This window comes from Solea senegalensis, linkage group LG6 (genome assembly GCF_019176455.1).
Source record: "Solea senegalensis isolate Sse05_10M linkage group LG6, IFAPA_SoseM_1, whole genome shotgun sequence".
NCBI lineage: Eukaryota > Metazoa > Chordata > Actinopteri > Pleuronectiformes > Soleidae > Solea > Solea senegalensis.
The window spans coordinates 7,795,191-7,817,170 of record NC_058026.1 but is presented as its reverse complement, the minus strand read 5'-3'; the positions used below and the strand labels follow the sequence as shown (position 1 = coordinate 7,817,170).

The following is a 21,980-nucleotide window of genomic DNA, read 5'->3' as shown; positions in this document are numbered from 1 at the left end:
CTTCCGCCTCTAGTCGACAGACCCGCCATTGGTCAACATCTTAATTATTCAGCAAGTTCTTCCTTGATTGGCTGATCATCTGCACGTTACACAAGCTGTTTCGTAAATTCTATACTGAGAAGTTGTGTAAGGTGGAGGATATTTGTCGGATGCAGTAAAAATCCTCATCCACAACGACAGTGCAGCGAAATCAGACCCTTTGCATCTGCATGCTGTGGTCACGGTTGTGAGGTAAGACTGGATTTACTACAACAGTCTGATCAGGACCAAACACAAATTCATGCATGGATTTATTCAGAGATGTTAACGCAGTGAGCATCATTGACTACGTGTGGTATATTTAATTAAGCTCAGGATTGATTTATAATGCAAAGGATTTCTTAAAGCTAACCTTTGTGTAGATAAGGGAGAAACTGTGGCTTTTCGTAAAACATGTGTTAAATTGTCCTGTGTATATAAATACTCCTTAGACTCTGTTAGGTACAGAGGACTGCTAATCAAGTATGACGCACCCAGTCCCAGTGTGAGATTGCGTTGACCTCTGACCTCGAGTATCTACACAGCATGTAAACCCAGAGGGTGGTGACTGTAGGCCACAAAATATGGAGGCTGACCCTGCATCTGTTAAATAAGATTTTCATATATTTTTGTTTAACCTAATAATGTTAGGATGCTGTCTGTCATGTCATTAACTAGTTGTATACATTATTTTCAAATTGCTCATATAAAAAAAACAAAACATCTCAATTTGAAACACTTAAATCACACTTGTCCTCTGTGTTCTCTCAGGTTGCCGATAATGGTGATGTGGGCTCCAAGTCGACTGCTCCTCCTGTTTGGTTTCTGGCTCCGGGCTCATGCCCAGAGCTCAGAGCCAATGTTCAGGGTTGTAACGCAGACACTGCTTCCTGCAGACAGTCTGCACAACCCGACACAGCTCAACTATGGAATGGCTGTGACAGACGTGGATGGTGACGGCGACCTTGAAGTGGTTGTGGCAGGGTGAGAGCTTGGCTTTGTTTGTTACCGTTGTGGTGAATCTCTTGTGTAAATATGGAGAACGACTGAATGTGCAAAATCAAATCTATGTGACTGTGTTCTCTGTCCCAGGTACGATGGGCCCAACCTGGTGCTAAAGTATAATCACACTCAGAAGAGGCTGGTAAACATTGCTATCGATGACAGTAACTCTCCATACTACGCCCTGAGGGACCGAGCAGGCAACGCTATCGGAGTTACAGCTTGTGATGTGGATGGAGACGGACGTGAGGAGATCTACTTCCTCAACACAAACAACGCCTACTCAGGTGAATACACCACTGTTAAAATATCCAATTGGACAACGTTGTCCAAAAGTTGTCACATGAAGGGAAAACAATATGATTTGAGAGGAACAAGCTTATGTAAGAAGGAATTAAAATCACTGTATTACACTCAAAGGAGTGAAATTATGGAAATTCTCAGTAATGAGCTGCAAACAACGTGAATGGATATATGATGGGCCAGGATATGTAGACTTTCTCATTCTGAATTGTTTTCTTGTACTTGTACTTACTTTTTGTTTAAGTATTTATTCAAATGGTAACTGAAGTGGAAAGCTTGGATTTGTTTTATGTTTAAGTTCAAAGACATAACGTAAAGAAGGGGTTGTCACACCTGGATAAGGACTTGGAACAAAAGTACAAAAACCTGACAAGACAGTGGCATGGAGCAAATGCTGATAATTCCTGACAAGACAATGGCACCGGGGTTACGCAGGTGGAAACAATTGAGGTGGGGAAGACAGTCAGACTGGCGGGAAAACACAAGGAGAATGGAGTAAGTGACCTGAAACGAGAGGAGAGTGAAATTTCAAAGTAAAACAGGAACCACAAGACAACAACTAAAACACAACCAGCTTCCTTGGTCATGACAAGGGTACAGAACATACAGAACAATGGCATATCAATGCAAATCAAATGCTTACATTTGCTATTATTACATTATTCTTGCCCTAGTGTATATTCTCTCTAATGCTTTTCAAACTGGTGGGCCCAACAAGTCAGAATCTGAGGAATGTTTCACCATTTCTTTTTTCTATGCAGGACGCGCCACTTATTCAGACAAGCTCTTTAAGTTTCGGAATGGACGTTTTGAGGATCTTCTGAGCGATGAGCTCAATGTTCACCGTGGGGTTGCCAATCACATGGCAGGGCGTTCTGTGGCCTGTGTTGACAGAAAGGTCAGGAATGTTATTATTATTACTATTATAATATAATATCTATTATTATTATCATTATTATTATTATTATAAAGCACACAGATTAATGACAAATTCTACTTTGTCAGCCTTTTCATAAAGTCTTACAGTTTGATTTTTCAAATTGTCAGTTCTCTCGCCCGTTGTTGCTCTGCAGGGAACAGGTCGTTACTCCGTGTACGTGGCCAATTATGCCAGCGGCAACATCGGCCCCCACGCTCTCTTAGAAATGGACCAGGCTGCCAGCAATGTGAGCCGGGGCATCGTCGCTCTGTCAGACGTGGCTGCGGAGGCGGGAGTCAACAAGCTCACAGGTCAGGAGAAGTTAAAGCTGGACAACTGAAGTGAAGCGTGTGATGAGGTTTGTGATTGAGGTTGGGTTTTTTTACCGTGTGCTTGTCTTGCAGGTGGTCGTGGCGTGGTGGTTGGTCCAATCCTAAGCACGGCCAGGTCTGACATCTTCTGTGACAATGAGAATGGACCCAATTTCTTGTTCAAGAACAATGGAAATGGGACCTTTGTGGACATGGCCAGACGAGCAGGTTAGAGAAGCACAGCGAAGGAAGAGCATCAGAGCAAAAATGATAAAGAGTACGAATGCGTTAAAGTGGTGTTCAACCTTCTTTTCAAATTTATTAACAGTATCATTTTCTACAAACAAGTGTGTCGGCCTTTCGAACTCGTAAGCTGATTCCAATTCAAAAACATTACTTATTTTCTTCATTAAATCAACTTAAACGTTATCCAAAAATGTTCAAAAAGTAGATGAAAGTCTTAATTTCAACGACAGGTTCCCAAACATTTCCTCAAAGCCGCAAATGACAAAAGTTTAATTATTATAATTATAAAAACTAAATGCAACTTCAGCTTAGTTTGACCAATTCCTTATCAACTGAATTTGGACCCCAAAAATACATTTTCATATTTCATATCCACGTACGTACAAAAAACCTAAACTGTTTTGTAATAAGTAATAGATGGATACCAACGTGAGCACTGTTAAATGTCACAGTGTCTTTTTTTAATACCACTAGATGTCACTAAATACTCCCAAAACTATGAAACATTACAGTACACACATACATAAGCATTTACACCGCTTCCATATTCTTAGGCGTGGAGGACAGATGGCAGCATGGCAGAGGAGTAGCCCTCGCTGACTTCAATGGTGATGGAAAGACGGACATCGTCTATGGCAACTGGAACGGCCCACACAGGCTTTTCCTGCAGGACAGTGACTCTAAATTCCGGGTAAGGAAGGAGACGGTGGGATATTGTCGATAATATCGGATACAAATTTGATACAAACAAAAATGTATATGATCTCTTTTTTGCAGAACATTGCAACTCAGGGATTTGCCACCTTCTCCCCCGTTCGCACAGTCATCGCCGCTGACTTTGATAATGACAGGGAGTTGGAGGTGTTTTTTAACAACATTGCCTACAGAGGAAATGCCCCAAACAGACTGTTCAGGTAGACTTTTACTGCTTATCATGCACAGATGTGAAAAGCAACATGTTTTTTAAATTTTGAATTATCTTTTTGCAGGGTGTCAAGGAGAACTGCTGCAGACCCGTCAATTCAGGAGCTTAATGTGGGAGATGCTGCAGAGCCACAGGGGAGAGGAACAGGTCAGGAGACATGACAACATGACCATCAGTTTCAGTCTAAAACTGTAGTAAGCTAAAAACATCTGCTTATTCTATCTTTTGATGAGAGTTACATAAACACAGTTGTCAGAGACACACACGCTGTGACGTTGTCATGTCCCTCTGTACCAACCAGAGGGAGAAAGAGTACTGGAAGCCAATTTCTGCCAAAAAACAACAACAACAACACCGGTATTACGTAAAATGAATATAATAAAAATAATACAAAATAAAAATAATAAAAATATCTTCAAAGTAAGTCAAAATTATGAGATAAAAAGTCATGGCAAAATGAAATATGTAAACAGTATCAGTCAAAATGGGTCAAAGTTTTTAAAATTAGCGCCAATTCACCTGTCCTCATCATTCACTGCCTACGTTTCCGGTGCAGGAGGTTTTAAAACTTAAATTCAGGCCAACTTTTCTTACCTCAGTAACTGATTTAAAATGTACAGGACAGGACTGGACAGGGTCTCCCTACCACATCCCCATGTATCTACAGCTTCCATAATGCTATAGAGACCTATACATAGACCGGTGCAGAATGTAATAACAATAAGTACGTGAAGAAGCCTTCTGTAAAAATCTATGAATGGGCTCCAGGTCAGAGAGTGAAAGCCTTCCGTGTCTTTCTGGACAGGTGGCACTGTGACCGACTTTGATGGGGATGGACAGCTGGACCTGCTGCTGGCACATGGAGAGAGCTCCAAGCAGCCAATCTCCGTCTTCAAGGTCACACAGGTACGTGTGTGTTTTCTTGGTTTTGTTAAAGGAATACTTCACCGATTTGCATTTAGCTTTGTATTTCTAGAATAGAGGTAGTATTTTTGAAATATTGTGCTTCCCAACCAAAAGTGTGAGGATATTTCTCGACTCTCGGAAACTGAGGTTGGGAAGCACAATTTTTCAAAAATAATACTCCTATTCTAGTAATACAAAGCTAAATCTGTGAAGTATTCCTTTAACAATCTTCACAGCGGAATTTTATCATTTATCAAAAATAGTATTCAACTAATAACTACTACTTAGTGAAGTAATTATTTAATTCAGTGGAATCTTAGAAGAGAATGTAGGAGTGTGTGTGTGTGTGTATGTACTGTATGTACAATTGTCTCTTTTCATCTTAATACTGAAGCTTGTATTAAAGGAATAATTCACAGATATGCATTTAGGGCTCGATCAATAACTGGCTGCGGGTCATACCTCGCACCCAGTTTGGCTCTTTTGCCCGCGGTGCCAAGGTGACAGTCTTCACCAATCAGAGTGGAGCTCTGACACGCATCATTGACGGAGGCTCTGGGTACTTGTGTGAGATGGAGCCCGTCGCCCACTTTGGTTTAGGTAACTAACACTACATTTAGAATGTATTATTGTTGTTTTATATATATATGAGAGACTCTGACGGTCTGTAATGTTGACCCCTTTAAGCGCTACATTATTGCCACACGCCCATTAAAACTGTATATATATGGGGTGCCGTTTGTAAAGCAGCACATGCTGAAAATAACATTTAGCTTCAATGTTTGAAAAAGTGGAGTGAATTTTTGAAAGCACATTTATAACAATATTTGTTAGAAATGTCTTAGAAATGTATTAAATACTTAAATGTTAAATATAAACCTAAATTTTAAATGTAAATGCTGAATATAAATGTTAAATAAAACAAAACAAAAAAAAACACAACACTTGTTTGAAGCTTAATGTTATTTTCAGCATGTGCTGCTTTACAAACGGCACCCCATTAATATGCAGTGTCACACTTATTCACACACTGGCTGCAAAGCTGCCAGGAGCAATTTGACTCACGTGATGCTTCTGACTCTTGACTCTTAGGAAACGATGAGGTGAAGGTGCTGGAGGTCTCCTGGCCAGATGGCAGCTCCATGACTCGGACTGTGGAGCCTGGTGAAATGAACACTGTTGTGGAAGTAGCCTATCCCAGCGAAGGAGAATCGAATGCACTGGCCAATGACACACAGGTACGCACTTTGGAGCCACATCATGAATTATGAATACAGGTAATGTTTCACATAAACCTAAATCATATGCAAATTAACAACAATTTAGTAAAAAACACAGTGCTATACATAAAAGGACCACACATTTTTAGTCCTCGTCTAATTAAAACATTTCATATTTTCAGTGTGGTCAAGGATTTACAGTAAAGAATGGCCACTGTGCAGGTAAGCAAGTCTGTTAAATGAGTTGCTGTTGGATGAAGTATGTCAGAGATAAATAGATCGGTATATACTTCTTCTTTTTAATGTCTTCTCTTTTCAATGATCTTTTTTTTATGTTTTTTTATGTTTTACAGGTCTGTGAGGAAAATAACATGAAATGCAACATAATCTGCTTTGAGAAAGTGAACAACGTTACAGGGAGCATGATTAAAAATTATGTTTTGCTTTGCTCAGGCTCAAAAAAAAACTCTTCACTGTTTTTAATGTTTGTGTTGCTCATAATTTCATAATAACCCAAATGTACTAAAAAAAACAATAAACAGTTTGGATTAGTCGGCTTATTATTTCATAGATCTTTTTCCTCTTTGGCCTTTTGTTGTCATCTTTCCATGTGACTGCATCCATGTATAGTTTTACTCATTTCGCCCGTGTTGTCCTAACCTTGTGTCTGCCCTTTCTTCTCCTCCTCCATTTTTCTTCTTCTGCCCCTTCTTTCATGCAGCCATGGCTCTATTTTACAATGCAGCCCGCTCCACTTCTGCCTCCATGTTTGAAGCCTCCTGTGCCACAGCAGTTTTACTGCACTGGGTCTTGGTACTCTCTGTACTGGGAATTGTCAGGGGTCAATAGTCCAACAACAACAGCAACATCTTTTTATCCAGCACAACACTGTGAGAGAAAACCCTAATCTTCACCCATCTTTAGGTTTAATTACTCACATCTTCTTATAACCAGACCTGGTGTTCAGTATTAACAGTCATGAACACAAACTAGGCGCCTTTCAAGGACCTGATGCAAGGCTTATGTATAGTATTTGCATCAGACCTGGCAAGCTGCTTACCAGAATCTGCGATGATGCCTCACTGTTAAGATGTCAGGCATTGTCTCCGTCAGTAATCCTCGGGTCTGAGCTGCCTTCAATAAAATCAGTCTTCTGCCGCTTTATTCTCCACATGAGGGTCGTGGAGGTGGTGCTATGCCAATCTCTGCTGACATTGTGCGAAAGGCTCTTCAAATAAATCTTTCAACTTATCTCATCACTGACTCCATAGATTTCATCACCTGATAATAAAAAATCTTTGTAACACATCTGTACATGTGGTCTGGACATTTCTTATTCATGCCGGGGAACGTGTTATTCCCTGCACCCAAAAGTCCATCCACCCATCCATCTTCTACTGCTATGCCAATTTCAGCCGACATAGGGCAATAGGCGGGGTCACACCCTGGATAGGATCACAGGGCCACATATAGAGACAAACAACCATTCATCCATTCACTCTCACACCTATGGTCAATTTAGAGTGACCAATTTACCTAATCCCCATATTGCATGTTTTTGGACTGTGGGAGGAAGCCAGAGAACCCGGAGAAACCCCACGCACACACAGGAGAACATGCCCCCTTGTTCCAATCGGGAGCTCGAAGCCTGGGTCTTCTTGCTGCAAAGTCAAGAGTGCTAACCACTACACTGACCATGTGGCCCATACCTAATAGTAAAAACTAAAGAACAGGGTTCAGCTTTTTTCTGCTGAAAAAGCTGTGGCACACAGTCAAATCTTGTAATAGCATCAAATGAATGAGATTTTCTAATATTTTTTTGCACTCCATTGAGTATAAGCTTATTTTTAGTGTCTGTGATGAGTGGCCTACTAACCTTTCCCTGTCAGATCCTCTGCCACTGGTCTCTTTCGTATATGCACTGGTAGAGAAGAAAGAAGGACGTCCTCGCCGTAGCTGTGATGAAACAGTATTTATTTTGACACCAGTCACATACAGTTCAACCTCATTGCTACATATTAAACGACAAGCGGTACGAAAGTTTGTTCTTGCACACAAAGTCACCAAAATAAGAGACACATTTCTTTGTTTGGCAGTTGTTGTTCTTTGGAAGTTTGCTCAGACGTCAAGGAAGGGTTTTGTGTATTTTAAAACTACTACACAGGTAAGATTTTAGGAAGACATTATGTTTAACACATCCTTAGTCCGCTTACGCATGTCTTTGCATAATAAATATTGAGGAAGAGTTGGTCTCACTCATGGAAAGCAATGAAAATGTGCATTTATCTGTGTTTGTGTAGAATTACCTTCAAGGGAGAGATGCAATGGAAGATCTGCTACAACATGATGATTTTTCGTTCGCTACCACAAAGCACCATTTACAGCAGAGGTGATGGAGGAAGAGCTTCTTTGTACAGTTAAAGGCCCAGTGTGTAAAATTATTTTCATTTGGCAAAGATTTAAGGTACAACATATCATTTTAAATAAGTGTACACTCACCTGACCTGATTGAGTGTTTTGTTTTTCATGATCAGATGTGGCGCCATTTTGGACCTCCATGTTTTTACAATCTAAACATCTTTTATGTTTCTATGGTAACTGAAGGCCATAGAGGTTCTTCAGCACACTTGGAAGGGAACAACGGGTTGAGGAATATTCAGCTACAACGTCACGAACAAAAGTGAAATTTTAAACACTGCGCCTTGGTGATGCTCTGCTCAAATACTAGTACACCCTTTTCCACATTTGCTACAGCCTGAAAACTCCAATAGAGCTACAAATAACATTTCCACAAGCCACTGTCAAGTGTGCACGGTCACTGGCGATGTGTGTGATGGTGTCCTGGTTGGTCCAGTGTGGGCAGGGTATGGCTGAGGTTGATCTGGACCTTGTGTTGCAGCTGTAATGTGGTGTGAGGTTGGTTGAGGTCTGCACTCCTTTCTCAACACTTAACACATCCTCCATTTCCTTCTCACTTCCTTTCATTCTTCCTATCCCCCCATCACACGTAACAGTAAGGAAACAAGGAAGGAAGGAAGGAAACATACGATCACACAAATATCCACAAAAAAAAAAGTTGTTCCACACATAACGACACTGCATCCACACGTCTGATTCAATGTGCATGCAAACAATGTAAGTGCGTGTTCTAAACGTTCACTGTGACAACAGTACGACTGAAGCACATGGCCGGTCATGAGCAAAAATAGGCCAGTGAATTCTGTGTGAACATATGTTGAAGGACTGTATGTGCCATGTGTTGGGACAGGAGTGATATCATTTGCCCTCCAAGTTCTCCAGCTGGGATGTGATTGATCTGGTGTGACGTGGTCTTCAGGAAGAACCCGGTCATCGAGCAGTGCTGCCAGACACAGAGCTGCTCCCTGAGCTGGAGCCACTGGAACCCCGATCTTCATAGATGGAAATCTCTATCTAGTGAAAGTAGTTAGGGGGCAACATGTCACAACAGAGCAGCATGAATCGAACAAAAAGCTCTTTCGCCTTTTTTTTGTACATTCACTCATTCACAAAATCTGAGTAAGGATACGACGCGCATTCCCCGTTCAATGGGGTCTGTGATGAGCAGGCCTCTGGGAGCATAGATCTTCTCATTCTGCTCCTGAATGTACTTGCCTATCTTCTTCAACACCTGACAGACACGGTCAATACAAGAACAACAGAGCACGTTCAGCCGCTGCCTTCAAACGCTGCTTAGTTAAAATCCTCCGAGCGTGAGGAAACCCAGTCTTACCTTCTCATAACGCGTCTCCATGCAGAGGAAGATGAGATATGCTGTAGCGCAGGCCAGACATCCCTCAAGGTACGACTGTCCTCCTATCTTTTCTGCCTCTGCATAGTAGTTATTCAGAGTCTTCACAGTGTCCTCGAACAGCGTCCGCTCAATCTAGAGGCGTGGAGGACAGCGTCACGAGCCGATAGATGCAGCCCAGTGATGTATATTTGTAAAACATGGGAGATGAGGGAATCATTCACCAAACCGTTCTCATGAAGTGCAACCATAGCAACTGTTAAAAAGCAACTGGACTAATGTGTTGTCACGCATAGATGAAACCATGTGAGCACAGATGGTTTCATTTTCAAATCATGAGTCTATTATTTACATAAATTGTGTTTATCCTTTGTATTAGTTGGCATAGTGTATCCACCGCTATGACGCTGCCGTTTCCTGTTCAGATGTTGTTTAGTGTGTCTGTTTAACATCACGCAACCATATGTTCATTGTGTTAACCCTAACCCTTTATGAATGAGGATTAACATTCATAAAAGAGCCTTTTCTCCATCTTTTGATTTTGTTTACATCTTAATTTGGTACATTTTCTGCATCCAGGAAAGTGTTTTGGAGCTGCATGTTGAAGGAAACAGCAGCAGCTGTGACTGAACATGCAGACGTATGGTAAAATGATGATAAATAATAATGATTGTGAAATCTGCTTGAACGTCCGGGTTTCTTTTTAACAGTAGAATCCACCTCTGAAACCTTTCATGGGTGCCTCTCGATGTTTGCAGCCACAGTGCTGCTGTATGAAGGTGTCGAGCTTTACCTGCACTGTGTGCTTCTTCTGCTTCATGTCACCACAGACACGAAAATAGAAAACAATGCTATACTGAGAAGCACAGAGGTCGTCCTGTGGAGTTCATTGGCTTAAGCTGCATTGTGTGAACAAATTTGACAATGGTTTGAATGTAACAGCGAGAAGATAGATCTATTCAATGACAAATAACAGGAAGGACCAATTAATTAGACCTATATATGTGTATGCATGTCACAAGAACACAAAACATAATATAGGAGCATGTTGATGTGAACACGTGTCCTCACCCTGCTCTCCAGCTCCGAGGGGAACTTGGTCTGAAACTTGCAGGTGGTTCCTTCGCTGTAGTCTCTCTGGATGAAGACTTTGTTGGCCAGAGACGCACTGTGCCTCAACTCCTGTAGGTTGTGGAACTGTGGGGACAAATCAAACACACACAAGTAAGATTTGTGTAAAAATTAGCACAGTATCTCTTTTAATTAGGTTCTCTGATTCCCACGTCTACTTTTAACTTTGCAACTCTTGTTGTGTTGTTATTATTTAATGAGCCCCTGGAGAGAGACAGGGCTACAGCTCTCTGTGTACCCGTTTCCTGGCAGAGTGTACAAACAGAGGCTGAAGTGGAAGTATAGGATGATAGAGCAAATGTGATCAATCACTCTGTGGCTCAGTGTCTGCACTCATTTCTGCCTTGTTGTCTGCTGGAGCAGAGCCCAGCACTGGACATACTATCTTTAACACACACACACACACGCACAGGTTTGTACAGTTATTCTTCTCAGGACACTGCACTGCCTTCCATACATTCAGACAGCCGTAATAAAGTGTTATCCCTAACCTTAAACAGTTAATGCCTAACCCTAACCTTAATCTAACCACAATTTAAACATTGGCCCTAAAATGAACCAGTTCCTCAGAAAAGGACCAGATTCTGGTGTCCACAAGGACTACTGGTCCTGACAAGGGCAGTGTAAACACACAAAAAGTACACACACACACTCTACCTCTCTCGCTGGTGTAGCACAGGGAAGTATAGCCAACATTTTGCCATGGCTCACAACAGATCGATCTACAGAAACAAGATGAGACTTGACACAGAACTCCCGTGCACTAGCTGGCCACTTTGTTAGGGACACCTGTTCAACTGCTTGTTAGCACAAAAACCCAATCAGCCAGCATTCAATTGCATGTGAGCACATAGACATAGGGAGGAAAGATGGCTACCTTCACATCACCTGCCGCATTGTTCAATCCAGATTCACTTCTGACTAACACATGCCAGGATCAACATTCATACCTTAATCGACTCAAATATTTACTCATTACACCTGAGGTGTGCTGAAGACGATCTATGAACACTGAACAAGGGATGGCTCGATATCACAACCTAGAATTTATACCAATATATCAATTTGATACAGTCCTTTTACATCTCATCTTAACTCAGCTGTTTATAAGACATTTGCAATGCACATACCACCAAGCTAGAATTGGTCATTTCCTTAACAGAATGCTGGTTATAGACTTCTCTCATTACAGCTATATCACCTATGCTGTTATTTAGGGAGCATGGGTTGTATCAGATTTTCTCCTTCCCCCCCACACCTGATCCATAGATTTTGACCACCAGTATCAGACCGATACTGAGTGTGTGATTGGCTCGTCTTATGCACATCACGAGGAACCTTGAAGCAGAAGAGCTACAGTAGCACAAGGCCACACTGGGTGGGTGCTACTTCTGTCTTGTGTTCCTAATAAAGTGGCTGGTGAGTGCATTTTCCAGCTCGAAATGTTGGAAACGCAGTGAGTCAGGTCAGTGCTGTGTGGCTTCTGTCCATGGTGCTGAAATCTGTTCCTCCGTGTCAGGACACTGAGCTTGTGAGGTCCAGTAGTTATCATAGAGACCAAAGCCAGGTTCTAAAGGGGAACCAGGACATTGCTGAGGTCCTGGTTAAGGTCAAGTTATCTCTCAGTTGTGAGTTTTCCGGCTAGGGTTGTGGTTAGAGCTTTGTTGAGACTGCCCAAATGAATGGAAGTTAACGCAGTGTCCTAAGAGGAAAAGCTGCCCAAACCATTGTGTGCGTGTGCGTGTGAGAGAGAGCGGATTACTGGGCGTCTCAAAAACACATAAACAGATCTGTTTCCACCCAAACAGTTAAACATCTCATTGACAAAACAAATCTCCACCATTATGTTTCAGTTCATGGCTCTTCTTTTCTTTTTCTCCCCTCTAAAATACCAGGAGACGCTCCAGGGGGGAGAAATAGACACTGATGTGATAATGTAGGACAAACACTGTCCTGATTCAAGTGAGCCGCCGATCGACGCTCAATCACAGTGAACCCTAATGTCCTCTCTAGTCTGGACAGACACGTCCACTGCACCGGTCTCATCGAAACCACAGGACGACCACACACATCTGTCTGTGATGATGATGATGACAATGATGATGATGGAAACCTGAGCGGAATTTTAAAAGCCATAATGTCGCCAGTCTTACCTCTGTCGCCATGTTGCCATCCGCGGCTGACCGTGGGGACGAGTCCCTGTTGCTGCTGCTGCGTGCGCTGAAATCTCTTCACGAGGACACACGGGATGAGCGGCGAGGGGAGGGGCGGGGACGAGAGGACAGAGGAGGGGTGGGGCTAACACAAGCACAGGTTTAGATCATGTTGATTTAATTGTCCCTCCTATCTCCTGTGAGTTTGGACACTGGCTTTAACCAAACATTTTAACTATATATATTTGAACTATATATATATATATATATATATATATATATATATATATATATATATATATATATATATATATATATATATATACATACATATATATATATATATATACATATATATATAGTTCAATATGTATATATACATACATACATACATATACTCTATACACATACACACTCCATTAATTTGAAAAAACATATTACAATTTTTGTTTGTTTGTCTAGTTAATACTAGATTAAAAAAACAAAAATAATAACAACAATAATAAAACCTCCTCCACTATAACTAAAGCTTCTAGTGAAACGATTCCATTATTTAAACGCTCACAAAAACATGTGCCACTGTGACTTTTAAGTTAATCAAATCATCTCAGTTTATTTCAATAATGGCATGTTTCAACCATAAAATATGGGCCAATATGTACAGAATTCAACATTGGGTCAAATCATAATCGATTGTGGAGTTTTAAATTAAATACAATAGATATAGTAGAACAACTTTAACCATTAACCATTTATATATAGGATTACAATAAAAGCAACGCAAACAAGTACAATCATCTGTGTCTGAAACGGGATTAAAAGAACTTCACCATCAAGATCTAGCTTATTGTAGTTAAAGCTAGAATAATGCCCCCACTTAAATTCTATTAAGTCCTGCTTGCAAGAGTGAGAGGCTCTGGTGACATTTTCAGATGGTTTCTCAGTGTGTTCAGAATAAAATTTAATCAAACTGGGTTGACTTGGACACGGTTAAAATGAGAAACCTGCACTACATTGATAAGTGTTTTTTTTCCAGGCGGACAGTCAAAAAAAAGACGTTTGCCTTGTCCACACAGGAACAAACAAAGCAACAGTTTTATCATAACAAGTAGAGACCAACTCATCCTCATTCTCAGCACTGCGTTACATTTTAACCACTGTTTTTTCTCAGACACGTAAGGGGATTCATCACTGGTTGCAGAATTTGCGTAGAAATCTTCTGCATGAAACGGTCTGGTGTTGTAAAATATTCTGGGCTCATTAAATGAAATTAAATAAACCCAGAAATATTCAAATGGAACTGCTGACCAGCTACAGATAAAAGTGCAATAGAGGACAACAAGTGAGCCTGTGAGATAAAGGGTTTAGTTTCAGGCGTCAAGCCTCTGTTTACTGCAGCAACCGGGGCCAAATGCGGAGCGACTTTTGGTTATCCAGACATTATTTTGTTCATCCAAGTTTTGTACACTGCCCAGCTCAAAACATCATATCCATCACCAATCTAAAAAAAAAAATCCACCAAAGTCACCCAGTAGTCTTGTTCGTACAGAAAAGTTCTCTTGGCATTGTAGTAGAGCAGAACTACAATACCAATATTCCAGTGGACACAACTTTAAGCTGAGGCAAGGCAAATAAAATCAAAACCACTGATATCCAGTAGAAGTCCTCCAAACACCCAACGCCAGCAGCTCAATACTGATCTCCACCTTGCATACTTTGTGCTTCCCTCTGCTCAGCAAAGGGAAGACTCCGAGTCCTATGGTTTTGTACATTTCCTGTTTTAAGTCTTATTGATTAATAAGGTCCCAGTTCTTCATTGAGAGTTTGAACAGGAAATACAGTACTACAGTAAAGTACAGTCCTATAATTGTAAGTAGCTAAGGACAGATTTAAGTGGAAAAAGTCTTTGAGTTGAACACAGGAGGTACGTTGACAGATGGAAGGTTCATGTGTGAGGCCCTCAGGAACACGGTGAACAGCTTGGGGACGAACATTAATTACTTCCCACTCGCCACTGGAAGAAAAGACCGACATGCCGTCTCACTGTAACTTGATGAGAGAAGAATTACAGGCAGCACAAACAAATACGGTCTCTCTCTGGGCCTCTGGAGCTAAAGAGACAAAAGAGAGAGTTTCAGTCACTTTGAATCAGTCAGAGAAGAAATAATGGTCCAATATTTTTTTCCATTTTCCCGTCCTTACCCGTTGCCCCCATGCAAGCTCTCAGCACCTTAAAAGAACAACATCGGGAGCAGAAGCTGTTGCCACAGTTACTGCAGTTCCTCTGCAATAAGAGACAGTGTGTTGAAGCTTGAACCCACAGAAACGTGAGAAAAAAATCTAAATTGTAATGGCCAGATGTCTAAATATAGCCCAGATTCTTTTCACTGGGTTCTCAGTCTCACCCTTTTCTTTAGTACTGAGAAGACGGCACTACAGCTGGAACAGTTGCCTTTGGAGACAAATACAGAAAGACAACTGGTATTAAAAAAATAAAAGCATGTGTTCAGAGCTAAGATATGAGAAGAATTCCTCCTTCATGACGCTGTTGAACAATGTTAGAGGTTGCCTTGGTCTTAAAACTTCAAAACAAATCCACCTACAGGATAACATTGGAAAGGTTTCTGCCTTACTATGTACAGTACCTTGAGATTTGGTCATAGCAGACTGACCTGTGCTGGTGGTAGGGTAACGTTTACGTAGTTTCTCTGTCAGTTTGGACACTTTGCTGCGTATTGGTTCATTGCGGCTCAACAGACCATTTTCAGAGATGGTGTCATACTCCGGAGCTCCAAGAGGCACATCATCATCCTCCTGAGCAGGAGGGGGAGGAGGGAGGAGGAAACAGGAAGAAGGAGGAGGAGGAGGAGGTGATGGACAGAGAAAATGCTAGTTACATACTACAGATGTTACAGTAATCAGAGCCTGTCTGTGGAAACTTGGCCAGGAAACAGAGTCAAACTCAGCGGCATGGGTAAGAAATAGTGTTAATGTTTGGCAAACCAATAGAGTGATGGTGAGTACTGGGAGACAGGCACAAGATGAATGTTCAGGTATTTACTAGAAAACTGCTCACTGCATAATACATGTTTTCATAACTCTATACCCAATGAGATGTTTCCAAAATAAGGTTTGTTAAATGGAGAATTACAAGAATCTAAGAGGACCAGAGAATAATAAGATGAAGAAATCCATCCACCCCAAACAGGCAGTTAGGGAACAGGATAACCAGGAGATGGGGATAATGTAACAACTACAGTCAGAAACATACATGTTTATTTCTCATGCACCAACACTTCAATCCAACTAAAATAATATGCCTCTGTGCAAAACACTCTCTAAAGTAAGATGAACAATGCCATAGGCATGCAGACAAGAAATTAATGACCTGGGATAACTGAGGTACCCAAGTATGGGCTTGAACTAACTATCACTATCATGCCAATGGAACAAACACATGAAGTTAGCAGGGAGGGATGGGGGTAGTGGGAAAATCCACTTACCACTAAGACCATGGGAGTTTCCTTATCAGGATGCAGAACAACGCATGAAAACAATGTTACTCAGTGTGACTTCAACAAAGAGGAGCAAACCCAACCCTTTAAGCAAGACCTTAACCACAAGGTCACCCTCACACAAGCTTTTACAACACATGACGCGCATGTGTCATAGCTCTATACAGAGTACAGGGCGGCAGTGCACTAGCCTCCTCTAAACAGAGGGGAGCGACACTCACCTGCAGGGAAATTGAATGTTCCTGATTTAAGAAGACAGCAGAGGAAAAAAGAAAGAACGTGTGTGATTTGTTTGTGTGAACACTGATGCTTCATATTAGTAAAATAGGACATTAAGGACTGTTCACAACACTCCTGAAACATTCTTCCCCTTTTCAGTTAGAGTATGAACTACAGACTTCCATTATTTAGCAGATGGAACATATTTTCAGGAACAGTCAAAATGTGCTCATTTGGTTTCATGTTTACTGTAAGAAAATGGATACCACCGTTAAGTATGTACATCAAATATGAAACTAGAGTCAGGAGAGCTAGTAAGCCTAGCTTAGCACAAAGACAGAAGGCGAACCAGCTCATTTAAGATACACAAATTCATCCATTATTTCTGCATTTAAGTATTTCTTTTATGTATTGAATGGAACAAACATGAAACAACCTTGTTGTTTGTACACAGACATAAACAAATATATCATTAATGATTATTGATGATTTCTTTCATTTATATATTTAAACTGCAACTGATAATTCCGTTGTCAGGAAACTGCACAATGACAAAGAACGTTCTCGAATCTTGAATTAGAGCCAGTCTTGCTTTTAGTCTTTATGCTTAGCTGAGCTCAGCTAGCTGCTACCTCCAGCTGCATACACTGCATAGACATGTTGTAATAAACTTTCTGCAAGAACAATTACATGCTCACAGTGCACGACTTATTTTTCTATCCTGATGTATATCATCACATTTCTACAACCTTGTTATACATTATTGTTATTACTTTAAATTCCCAAATCATATGTGTCATGAAAAATGAATTAGGGCGTCCAGATTTGTCAGTGAAAGTATAACTGAAATGTGGGTGTAAAGGTTAAGAGTCCTTTTTTACCTCGATGGCATCTTTAAATTCATCATCAGGTTCTGCTTCCTCAGCCTCCTCCACACTGCCAGGTGACAGGTCCTGTCATCAACACACACACACACACACACACACACACACACACACACACACACACACACACACACACAGACAGACAGACAGACAGACAGACAGACAGACAGAGTCCCCTATTCAGCAAATTGGACACCAAAAAACCATGGTACCATGGATAGAGAGACATTAGTGAATAAACACTTTGACAGCATAGGATAAACTATATACGAAGGTTATAGTCATGGTTGACTGAAATGAAAAGTACAACCACTGAAGCCTTTGACCACTATGTGCCTTTCTCTCACCTCCAGACTAGTTGGTGTGGGGGTCCTGTCCAGTGAATTGCCTTGTTCCTGTTCCTCACATAGCCCCTCAGTGGCCTTGGTCTGGCCCACGGGGAAGAGATTCCTAAAGTCTAATAAAACTGGAAGCACAGAGGAAACAACACGTCACAATCAACATAACACAGCAACACTGAACATTTCTAGACATTTTTCAGAGGAATTGTATAAATATAATGTGACAGAGCCTTTTGCAGCTCTATACCAAAGCACTGTGTACAGTGTACTGAACTATCAACCGTCAAAACCCACCTTTTCAGAGCGACTTTTGTATGATTTCTATTGTGTACGTGTCATTGCTCAAGTGTCTTGGAGCATTTGTTAAATGCATAAATAAAATGTATAAAAACAATGAACAGACATTAACCGAATGTTTACAGCTACGTGAAAGTGAAACTGCAGGCAATAATTAGACAAGATCCTCTCAACGTTGTCTTGGTTTAATAGATGATGAGTTGGTGTTCTCTGAAAGTCTGGTTTTTACTCACATTGTTGCAGCACCTTGTCACACACCTCTGTATTTGTGTGACTACAGGTGCACCATGCACGCAATGGGTGTGTCTAAGAGAAAATTGGCCAAATAAATGTATATAGTGTTTATAAAAGCAGCATACGGACCACAGAGGCGACCACATGGCTCTAAATCAGTGGTTCTCAAGCTTTTTATACCAAGTGCCACCTGAGAAAAGTAACACCATTATCGGCAACCTTAAAATACAGTGATGTAAATAGGCCGAGCAAAATCAAATGCAGACTTTTCACAGGAGGCAGATTTACTCCCAATAAAATAATGTGCTCTCTCATCATTTTCCTCTTCCTCACATATACTTCAGACAACAATTTAGTGAGATTAGATGAAGATGGAGTGAGAGATAAGGTGACTAATTATCGTTATTTTTTGTTTATTTATTTTTGTTATTTGTTTCATTTTCTATGCACTCAGCTCCACTCCGATCACATACCCTGGTATATTTTCCTCCAGGTACCACCAGAGGAAGCTCACATACCACTGGTGGTACATGTACCAGAGTTTGAGAACCATGGGTCTAAAGTCTTGGAAAGGAGCTGTTTTAACAGAGCGATCAACAAAGAAATGTCATGTAAGACGTATTAAACAGTGTGAGACACAAGGACTTCTCTTGTTTATTACACATGGAGCTTATCTTGAAAACAAAACAAAAGATGTTTTTTTTTAAAAAAAAAGTGATTCAATGCATCTACTCTGACGTAACAACTACATACTTTGGCAGTAATGGGCAGATGTTATCTCATTGACTTCCTGTTTATCCAGACTACTTTCTTTGTGCACCGCCTTGCAAATTCTGACCACAATTCTGACATGCATCCCACATAAACTTCTCTGTGGCTGCACCTACTGCACCTGCCATCTGTGGAGATTGGTGCCATGGCGTCTCACCAAATGTAGACAAGACTTTAACCTCTTTCAGACAGAATTAACTGACCTCTGTAGAAATCTCTGTTCCACAGGAAGATGGTGCTGTTGAGTAAAGCCAGCACCCAGCCCACAGGAGCAATGTAGAGTAAGCACAACACGATGAACATCCCTCCATAAAACCTGGGGGAGTATATTACAAATGTCAGGCTTTACTCAAATCAAACCATTGAACCTAAATTATCTCAAAAAGAAGGGTTACATTAAATGCTATAATGTTGTAACTACTGACATGGGTATGAATGACAAAGTTCTATAACAGAAAAATAATAGCTTACAACGTATTTAAACAGTTACATGTCTCTATTTGATTATTTGATTTGAACAAATACAACTTAATTTGCAGTTCATATTATTTATTATTATTGATGTGTGTGTGTAAATCCTAACCTTGATGACTTGGTGTGATTATCCCAGTACAGGACCTTGTAAATAGTTTCTGCTGACTGGCATGCGGAGGACAGTATATCGTCAAGGTGCTTCAAACTGGTGAAAACAACCAAACAACAAAAATTACAAGATTGTATGCATTTCTGTAATGGTGATCCAAAAAGAAAATAATGTTAATCACCAGTTGGTCATTTTTAAAAAGGTGTAGATGAACTCAAAAACTGAAGTGCATGTACTTAAGATTTTTGATGTCAAATTTAAAAGAAAATCATCAAATGACAAAACCAGCAATAAAAATATTGCATTAGCTGTAGCCCTGCTGCACTTAACCCTATCCCCTGTGGCATATTTCTTACAGGTCTTTTACTTCCAGCATGGCTTCCTGTTTGGTGAGATGCACTGTCTGCAGGTCTCTGCGGTGCACAGTGTGATAATGTCGTTTCTGGAGCTCAGTGTCTGTAACTCTGCCTCCACACCTGTCCTGCAGGTAACCGAAGGAAGCAGGCACCAACGCTGCCACCACACCCACTGAGAACCAACCCACTGACACCACACAGGCACACACAACAGTGCATTCATTATTCAAGAGTATTTTTAGAAGACCATCCAAATGATCAATATTAATGCATTTTCTTACCTTCATTAACAGTGCAGAAGAAGACATTAAGCAATATACACACAAACAGAGAGCACAGAGGCATCCTCCATCTGCGAAACAGAAAGCACATGGCACTGAATGCTGTAATATAAATTTGGCTTCTTGCCATTACCACTTAAGGCTGGAGGCATTTAAGTCACATTAAGCTCAAATAGACCACAAACTAAAGCATATACACACCCAAGCAGGAAGCGGCTCAGCTCCACTGCATCTACCAGTGGTTCTAGATACTGAGCCATTTTCTTGTAGGACACGACCATGTTCAGGAGGTCAAAGTTTGGAGTACATCGTGGGCTCCCAAGCTCAGAGGCATCTGGAGATCCAAGTGTGTCTTTGGATAGCGTGTGTACCAGCTCCCCACGTTCCCCTGTACCCTGTGAAGGTTCGTGGGACATCCCAGTACTGTGCATTTTTGTTCCTATAAAGATTTAAAAGAAAGAGTTTTGGTGAATTGACAATAAATCTCTTGATAAACTCTGCAGTTTAAGTATGTTCTGTTGCTGTAAGACCAGACAATGATACATACAAATTAGGGACAGGCATTTTAAGCAAAAAATACTACAATATTTGTAATGCAGGAAGAAAGAAAACATCAATGCTCCAGCCAAATCTACTCTTTATAGACTTTAATTTAAAGACTGTATTTATTTGTGCTTCTGACTGTGTTCAGGGGTCACTTTCAATGGGGGTCTTCAATCTCACTAAAATTAAGATTAATATAAATATTGATATTATGTTTAAACATTGAGCAATTACTCTTAATAATACACATAGTTGCAAGTAACCGAATCTTTATAAACTTCACTCAGAAGCAAAAATGACAGTCTATCACTGTGTGACATTTACAGCAACAACCATCAATAACGAGTGATTTAAAAACTATTTTTTTGTAATAAGGTGTTTAGCATTGTCGTCCAGCCCTGGTTGCAGCTCCGGCAAAAACACTGAGGCGGTGTGCTGACAAGGACACTACAGACATATTATTGCAAAATAAACCCAGAAAGTTAAATCGGCCGCCGGATGCGAAGGAGAAACTCACCCCGAGCTGAGGGTCCAACACTAGGCAGCTTGTGATGAAGCAGCCGAGGAGCTCAAGCGAAACTAGCAAGTCTCACCGACATCGTCAGCCCGGAGGAAGGAAAAGCCTCCAAATTCACCCAGCCCAGTCAACATGACAGCAGTCTGCCGTCCTGTATGAGCATGGATCTGTCAAAGACAGTCGATTTACAACACTGTTGAGTAGCTTGCGGTTAAAATATTCGAGTACAATAGTTATTTACTTTATGAACGACTACTAATCACTGCTAGCTTTGTTGTTAGCACAGTGTTGTTCAGGAAACATCCACTTCCGCATTTCATCCAGGCCGAATTGTTGACGGCAGAAAACACGATGCAAAATGGGGGCGGTCTGTGATGCAGTCGATCACAGAGCGGGACGATCTTCAACTGAAACATTAGATTATATGTATTTTAAAATGGCTTATCTAAATTTGAGAATTTTTTGATTAAACGTGCAAATATGGGACAGTTTGATTTGAAATTTCTTCCATTATGCTAGTAGTCATATATGTTTGG

The 21,980-nt window shown here is 40.8% G+C and overlaps 3 protein-coding genes and 1 long non-coding RNA gene across 8 annotated transcripts; 1 reads left to right on the top strand and 3 right to left on the bottom strand.

The window, feature by feature from the left end:
- Positions 1-14: 14 nt before the first annotated feature.
- crtac1a (cartilage acidic protein 1a) lies at positions 15-7,158 on the top strand. Of its 2 annotated transcripts, none has more exons than XM_044028943.1 (14): positions 15-231; positions 790-1,002; positions 1,111-1,307; positions 2,085-2,221; positions 2,397-2,553; positions 2,647-2,781; positions 3,354-3,490; positions 3,577-3,713; positions 3,789-3,871; positions 4,530-4,630; positions 5,062-5,230; positions 5,723-5,907; positions 6,033-6,072; positions 6,204-7,158. In XM_044028943.1, the coding sequence occupies exons 2-12, from the start codon at positions 800-802 to the stop codon at positions 5,899-5,901; spliced, it is 1,635 nt and encodes a 544-aa protein (XP_043884878.1). In that variant the 5' UTR covers positions 15-231; positions 790-799; the 3' UTR covers positions 5,902-5,907; positions 6,033-6,072; positions 6,204-7,158. The 2 variants fall into 2 exon arrangements, with proteins under 2 accessions (XP_043884878.1, XP_043884877.1); XM_044028942.1 differs by having other exon boundaries at positions 19-231; positions 5,723-5,868.
- On the bottom strand, positions 2,848-5,762 carry LOC122771393. Its single transcript, XR_006360599.1, has 2 exons — positions 5,696-5,762; positions 2,848-4,053 (listed from the first exon to the last, which is right to left on the bottom strand). It is a non-coding gene; the product is annotated as an uncharacterized LOC122771393 (long non-coding RNA).
- A 649-nt stretch (positions 7,159-7,807) lies between the features above and the next one.
- golga7ba (golgin A7 family, member Ba) lies at positions 7,808-12,991 on the bottom strand. The gene is made up of 5 exons (XM_044027492.1): positions 12,904-12,991; positions 10,691-10,816; positions 9,602-9,754; positions 9,398-9,499; positions 7,808-9,282 (listed from the first exon to the last, which is right to left on the bottom strand). Exons 1-5 carry the CDS (start codon positions 12,913-12,915, stop codon positions 9,199-9,201), a joined length of 477 nt encoding a protein of 158 aa, XP_043883427.1. The 5' UTR covers positions 12,916-12,991; the 3' UTR covers positions 7,808-9,198.
- Positions 12,992-13,489: 498 nt separating this feature from the next.
- zfyve27 (zinc finger, FYVE domain containing 27) lies at positions 13,490-21,763 on the bottom strand. Of its 4 annotated transcripts, XM_044028928.1 has the most exons (15): positions 21,686-21,763; positions 21,445-21,611; positions 20,586-20,823; positions 20,385-20,455; positions 20,104-20,290; positions 19,748-19,843; positions 19,368-19,480; positions 17,869-17,987; positions 17,519-17,590; positions 16,640-16,660; positions 16,407-16,427; positions 15,576-15,717; positions 15,309-15,355; positions 15,106-15,187; positions 13,490-15,014 (listed from the first exon to the last, which is right to left on the bottom strand). In XM_044028928.1, exons 3-15 carry the CDS (start codon positions 20,813-20,815, stop codon positions 14,944-14,946), a joined length of 1,272 nt encoding a protein of 423 aa, XP_043884863.1. In that variant the 5' UTR covers positions 20,816-20,823; positions 21,445-21,611; positions 21,686-21,763; the 3' UTR covers positions 13,490-14,943. The 4 variants fall into 4 exon arrangements, with proteins under 4 accessions (XP_043884863.1, XP_043884864.1, XP_043884866.1 ...); XM_044028929.1 differs by lacking the exon at positions 16,407-16,427 and having other exon boundaries at positions 21,445-21,763; XM_044028931.1 differs by lacking the exon at positions 16,640-16,660 and having other exon boundaries at positions 21,445-21,763.
- Between the last annotated feature and the right edge of the window lie 217 nt (positions 21,764-21,980).

Bases quoted from the DNA above. Each gene is read 5' to 3' on its own strand.
- zfyve27 (XM_044028928.1), bottom strand. From the start codon at position 20,815: ATGCACAGTACTGGGATGTCCCACGAACCTTCACAGGGTACAGGGGAA. The intron at 20,456-20,585 runs GTGTGTATATGC...TCTGTTTCGCAG, and splicing joins CTGAGCCGCTTCCTGCTTGG to ATGGAGGATGCCTCTGTGCT. The intron at 19,481-19,747 runs GTTAGGATTTAC...ATACTCCCCCAG, and splicing joins AATCACACCAAGTCATCAAG to GTTTTATGGAGGGATGTTCA.
- crtac1a (XM_044028942.1), top strand. From the start codon at position 800: ATGGTGATGTGGGCTCCAAGTCGACTGCTCCTCCTGTTTGGTTTCTGG. The intron at 2,222-2,396 runs GTCAGGAATGTT...GTTGCTCTGCAG, and splicing joins TGGCCTGTGTTGACAGAAAG to GGAACAGGTCGTTACTCCGT. The intron at 3,872-4,529 runs GTCAGGAGACAT...CTTTCTGGACAG, and splicing joins GCCACAGGGGAGAGGAACAG to GTGGCACTGTGACCGACTTT.
- golga7ba (XM_044027492.1), bottom strand. The intron at 9,755-10,690 runs GTGAGGACACGT...CCACGCCTCTAG, and splicing joins CCTCGGAGCTGGAGAGCAGG to ATTGAGCGGACGCTGTTCGA. The intron at 9,283-9,397 runs GTATCCTTACTC...TACTTTCACTAG, and splicing joins TTGAACGGGGAATGCGCGTC to ATAGAGATTTCCATCTATGA.